A 5,944-nucleotide genomic window follows, 5' to 3' on the forward strand; every position below is an offset into this window, starting at 1 on the left:
TCGCTTGGTCCACTTTCTAGCGTTGTTTTCACACACAATTGCTCCACGGAATCCCTCCGCAAGGTCTCGTGTTTTCTACTTGTGTAAAGTGTCGAGAACGATTACGTATTCCCTAACTTATACTAGATTTAGGTTGAGTTAACAAATCAATTCAGCGTGCACTCTAAATAATCTATCAAACAACTATGAATGTATAAACATTCCAATTAGTAAAAACAAACGATAATCATGTGAAAAACTTCAAGGTAGATTTTAAAACAAAAACACAAAACATGTTAAGAACTAGGAATTCATCCTCAATCAATAAGAAAATTAGCTACTCATGTTTTTGAAATTCACACAAATAATTAAAAGGAGAATTTTGAAGTTCACACAAATAACTAAAAGAAGAATTTTGAAAAGCAAGCAAAAACACAAGTATTGTGTGTAGAGCTGGCAAACGGGCGGGTCGGGGCTGGCTTGTTACGGGTTACACGGGTTCGGGTTAACACGGGTCAAAACCTGCGGGTCGATATTCTTCACGGGTGGTCATTTCTTCAACCCGCGCCCGTAACGGGTAAAGCTTGCGGGTTCACGGGTTACCCGGCTTGACATCACTCCAATTCCTTTCAGAGAGTTCTTTGTCGGCGGTGGTGGATTTATGGTCTTCTCCCCAAATAACTGCTGTTACAGATGATGTGAATATAACCTTCTCCATCGTATCTGTCTGGGCACAAGCTTCTAATACGTTATGAGCAGCTCTAACCTCAATTTCATCCATAAACTCCTGAAAAAAAAAAGCAAGAAATCAAAATGAAGATCATCAGACATCTAATTAATTAAGCAATTGAAATAAGGAAGTTCATTAGAAAATGTAAAAATAACGTAAATCCCATTACAATAATCATACAGCAATGGACTTGTTACTGCTCTGGTACTGAAACAGTATTGATTCCATGAAACTAAATATGTTTACTTTCATTTATATATTTCTCTAACCTCTCAAAACGCAATTGTTGAAAGTTATCAAACTGATTCACCAAAATTATAATTTACCTGTACCAATTCACCATCGCGTATCACAGACATCCTCTTTTGTTCAATCTGTGATCTCCCGTCAATAACATCCCATGATTCTGACATCAAGTCTTATCACCATTAAGCCCAATCTCAAAAATTTATAGATACCACAATACATGCATAGCATCTCAAATAAAAAACATGATTAGAAAAACATCTTCACTAAAACAAAAATCCAGTACTTGATTTAGATAGATAAAATCACATTCTTTGCAGCAAGCAATACTTAGCAAATCCATGTCCTGGAGTATAAAGAAAAACCAAAGAGAAATCAACGGAAAATTGAATCGATAGAAAACTCAGATTAGGGATAAAAAATAAATCAAATCTAGGATGATGCTTTTAGAGAAGAGGGTCAAGGAGAAACCGAACAACAACAAAATAAAAACAAAAAAGCATAGGGTTAGCTAAAGTTCTTACCCAACCTTCGAACAAACCTATTGCCAGCTACAATAAGGAGGAGAAAAAAAAAGTAAATCAAAAATAAAAATTAAGTAGACAGAAAATTAAGTAGTACATACATCAAAGATGGGTTGTTCTTGAGGAGTTTCGAAAGTGTAGAACAAAGCAGAACAATCTTTCAAAGTGTTGATAATACTTTCATAATCAAAAGGATCCGTTTCAAATATCTTCAATTTCTTATTGTTTAGACAACTAGCTAGTCTTTTAATGGCTGCAAATTACCTGTGCACAAAAAAAAAAAGAAACATCAAAAATTACCAGCCGAAGAACGCAGAGAATAAGAGAAGGAGCAGAAGAAAAAAAAGAGAAGGAAAGAGAACGATATCTCTTTAGTTAGTTTTAGGTTTAACTTTTTATACCTTAAACCTAGGGATAGGATTAACCCTAGATAATCTGACGGTCAGGATTAAATAAAAATTAGTAATTAGGTATTGTAGACGGGTTAACGGGCTGAACCCGCGGATTTACGGGCCGGGACGGGTTAACCCGTTTACTCACAAGCCGGCATTTCTCCAACCCTAACCCGGCTTGTTTAGACACCAGCCGAGCCGGGTGCGGGTTTTTCACGGGTCGGGCCGGGCAAACCCGCGGGTTTTGGCTTGTTTGCCAGCTCTAATTGTGTGTGTAAAAGTGTGCAAAAGGTTGTGTAGAAAAGTAGAGAACTTCTCTATTTATAAGCTTCAATTTCCTTGCAATCCTCTGAGGAATAGAATCCCTTTCCCATTGTAAGTCTTCTTTCCAAGTCATTGTCTTTCTCAAATCTTCCATCTTCACTTTCCAAATTCAAGCCCAAATTCTCAAACCCATGAGTCTAGAATACTCTTCACAAAAAGCTATAATTTTCCACAAATTGGATCGCCGGAGAAGTCCTTAGTACCACCGGAATCCGGCCATAAAGTTCTCTGCCGGTCGCTGGAGTTTTCTTCACTGTGACGGAATATTCCGTCTGATACCGTTATAGCAAACAGTCAAACGGTCAAACCTTTAGTCGGTGGTCAAGGAAGAGAGTCTCAGTCATCTTTTAGTCAGCTTCTGAGTCAGGCTGATTCGGCTTACTCACTGAGTCATTCAGAAGGATCGGTCATCGGACTCGTCTGGATCGATCATCGCCTGCCCGAGTTGACTCGCCGTAGAAGGAAATTTGACAGAGTTTCCTCTTTTTTCAGTGTATTCTCAGTCCGATTTCAGGACGATCTTTCTTCACCTGATAAGAACCTAACACACTATAGTATCAATAGCATAGCTGTTTTCACGGCTTGAGTTTGTCTTTACAACAACAACATTTCAGCTCAAAATCTTCATAACTTCAACCACCAACAAACCCTGTTTATCCTTCTTTCAGATGCAAAATCAAACCGAATTTCTTGATCTTCTCCATCTAACAGCAGTTCAATCTTCTCTTTACACGCTGAATTTCTTCAAATCGACAACAACATCTCTGTTTCTTAATCCTTCTCCATGAATCGATCCCCTTTGTTTCTTCTCAAACCCTAGCTTCTAAAACTCTCGATTTAATCATCAAGTCATTCTTTTCATGTTCTTAGCAGCATGAGGATGATTATAACTCTCAGCTCTTCTCTCTGTCTCTCGATTTCCTCTCAGTCTCTCGATTTCAGCATCAACAGCTGCTTGCACAGCTTTTCTATCTTCCTATCATTCAGGTGATTAATGATTGAGAGAAATGAGAAGCTCTCGAGATGTAGGGTTAGGATATAGGTTATATTCGAAGTTCTGTCACCCTTATAAGGGCTACCCAGCTAACAGCCCCTTAAAATTTGATGGATGTCTTTTAATACTCCTCCAAATAAAGTCCCTCTTTAACACTTGGGGTCGGCTCCCGATAGTGTTCGCCAATGAAATGACATATTTGCCCTTTTTGCTCAAACCGAGTGATTTCTTCTTATTTTCGTCCGCATGACTCCAGAGTAGATATAAAACTCAAAACAAGCGTAAAATACATAATTTACAAGAAAAATAGCAAAGAAAGCATAAACTCTAAATAGTACATGCGGTGTTTTCTACACCTATCATGTATCAACACTTGGTTTCTGTTGTCTTGTTCTGTCTTGGAAATAGGGAGGAGAACCTACTTATACAAGTCACTGAGCCTAACCCGCGTCTCTCATGGGAAGTGGAGAAAGTGGAGTGATGGAGTAGTGGAGTTGCGTGTGTTAGTGTCACACGATCATTCTTGCCCACTTCTCCCATCATCACTAACCGTCCATGTCTTCCTGACACGTTCTTGTGATGGCGCGTTGTGCGCTGCACGCTGTAAACCATCAGACCAATACCCCAGTAAGTATCCCCCAGTTTGTGACATGTTTGATGTCTCGAATGTGTGGATCGTGGGACCCACAAAAGGTAGCATGTGAAGCTAGATTAAATAACTAAGTTATTTAGGAAGTCGATACTTGTGAAGTATCGTGTGTATTTTATGCAGGTAATGCATCGAATATATTCAGCATGTGTGAAGCATCGCTGTTTTAAGGCTTAACGGAGTAAGTCGCGGATTAAGCATCTTAAAATAGCATCACGTCCAGCCATCTTCGAGTGATCGTTTGGAGGTTGTACAGGTAAGTCCTGACTTGGCCGATCACTTTATGCGGAAGAGTGGTGGACGGTGATCGTGGTGATGCCTCACTGGTCCCTAAATCCTGTCTTCGACTGTCCGTCTAAGCTGGTGAAGTTGGACGGACGAGATGGCTTGCGACCCACATCTGCGACCGTCGGATTAGGGTTTAGGAGGTGCTCGAACACCAACCTTTAGCTTGGTAGAATCCAAGCATGGGACACGTTTTTGGCAGGGTCGATTGGGCATGCGTGTAGACGACATGCTGGTGTAGGTGTTTGTACCTCAATGTCCCATAGAGATGCGATCTAAGCCACTTTTTTCTGGCAAAGAGGAGCGGCTGAGATTGATTTGCGACAGAACTCCCATGTCGCAAAGGAATTGAAGACCGCATGTCGTGCTTACTTCGGGCGCGCGTTTCGAGACGACAACCATGGTCGGTCTTGGCCGATCAGTCAGGCGTGCAGTCGGCCGGCCAGTGTACACGTCCGTACCTTACTGTCCCGTAAAGATGTGATCTAAGCACTCAATTTGTCCGGCAAAGTTGAGTGGTCGAGATCGATTCGTAGTTGAAAACGCGTGGCCATGCCTAGTTTGGGCGCACGAATCGAGACGACCAATCATAGTTGGTCTTGACTGATTAGTCATGTGTGTAGGTGGACCCATGGTGATTGTGTTGACATGCTCTGGGCCCTTTGAATCTACATCTACACCCTCCATCTATGCCTGCGAAGATGGATGGTTGAGACTGATTTGCGACACATGTGATGTGCCGCAAACCTTAATTAGGGTTTCACGTCCACGCTGCTTTGGCTGGACGAATTGGCAAGCCACGCTTCTCCTTTGGGGAGGCCGACCTGATAAGCAAGCAAGTGCGACGCATTTTCACCCATAACTATATTAGTTATGCCTCATTTTATTACTAATAAAGTTGTGTTATGTCTTTTCAAGGAAATAAGCTCTTATGGAGAAAGTTGCTCGAAAAGTGGTTTTTGCACCCCCGGAGGACACTTGCTAAACGGACCCCTACTTTGGATAAGGGGCACCTTAATTACTAAGGGGCACCCACTTACTATTCGCACCCCATCAGAGGATAAGGGGAGGTCATCTTCAACAATTCAAATTCCAGGTTTTGGCGGGAAACTGGTCTCAGTGAAGAACAGATTAGGGTTCGGATTTTAGTCGAGTTTTAGAGAGATTCAATCCCTGCATTTTGTTTGGATGGGTTCATTAAGACTAAAGAGGGTTTATATATGCAATGGATTCGATCAGAGTTGGCTGCAGAATCATGTTGGAGCAAAACAGGAAGATAAATATTCACGGGCAGTTTCAGGCAGATTTTGGATATGAATTTCAGGGCTGTTCGGGAAAGATTCAATCGCTGGATTCAGTTTTGTTGGACCTGGTAACACCAAACATGATTGGTATAGTCATCGCATTCGAAAGCATTGGGATGGATAATTCAAATTAAATTGTTGCAGTGACCGGAAAAGTTAGGGTTCATGTTTTGGAGTTGTTAGAGGGAGACTCGATCGCTCAGATTAATTGGGTTTGTTCTTAATGCATAATCAGGGTTGGAGATAGCCTTTGATTCTACCAGAATTGGCTAGAATCGTGAATTTTAATAAAATGGTATTCTCGGGTTTACTATTCTCCGAGAAATTCAATTTGGACCTGTGAAGAATTTGGGTGAGATTCAAGTGTGGATTTGGAGTAGTACCAGCCTGTTTCGGTGAATCAGGGTTGGTAAGTGACTTGGATTCGAGTGATGAGGAATGTTAAGTGGATTGAAACAAAACAGGGAAGTTCTCAGCAAAACATAGTTTGAAGTATGCTCGGGGAGGATTGGCTTGT

General features: G+C 41.2%; 1 protein-coding gene across 3 annotated transcripts; it reads right to left on the reverse strand.

Moving 5' to 3' along the window:
* Positions 1 to 467: 467 nt before the first annotated feature.
* On the reverse strand, positions 468 to 1,780 carry LOC113332695 (cinnamoyl-CoA reductase-like SNL6). 3 transcript variants are annotated; one of them, XM_026579216.1, is made up of 3 exons: positions 1,581 to 1,780; positions 1,036 to 1,115; positions 468 to 766 (listed from the first exon to the last, which is right to left on the reverse strand). In XM_026579216.1, exons 2-3 carry the CDS (start codon positions 1,066 to 1,068, stop codon positions 572 to 574), a joined length of 228 nt encoding a protein of 75 aa, XP_026435001.1. In that variant the 5' UTR covers positions 1,069 to 1,115; positions 1,581 to 1,780; the 3' UTR covers positions 468 to 571. The 3 variants fall into 3 exon arrangements, with proteins under 3 accessions (XP_026435001.1, XP_026435002.1, XP_026435000.1); XM_026579217.1 differs by lacking the exon at positions 1,581 to 1,780 and adding an exon at positions 1,242 to 1,271; XM_026579215.1 differs by lacking the exon at positions 1,581 to 1,780 and having other exon boundaries at positions 1,036 to 1,252.
* Positions 1,781 to 5,944: the final 4,164 nt, after the last annotated feature.

This window comes from Papaver somniferum, unplaced genomic scaffold, assembly GCF_003573695.1.
Source record: "Papaver somniferum cultivar HN1 unplaced genomic scaffold, ASM357369v1 unplaced-scaffold_132, whole genome shotgun sequence".
Lineage (NCBI taxonomy): Eukaryota > Viridiplantae > Streptophyta > Magnoliopsida > Ranunculales > Papaveraceae > Papaver > Papaver somniferum.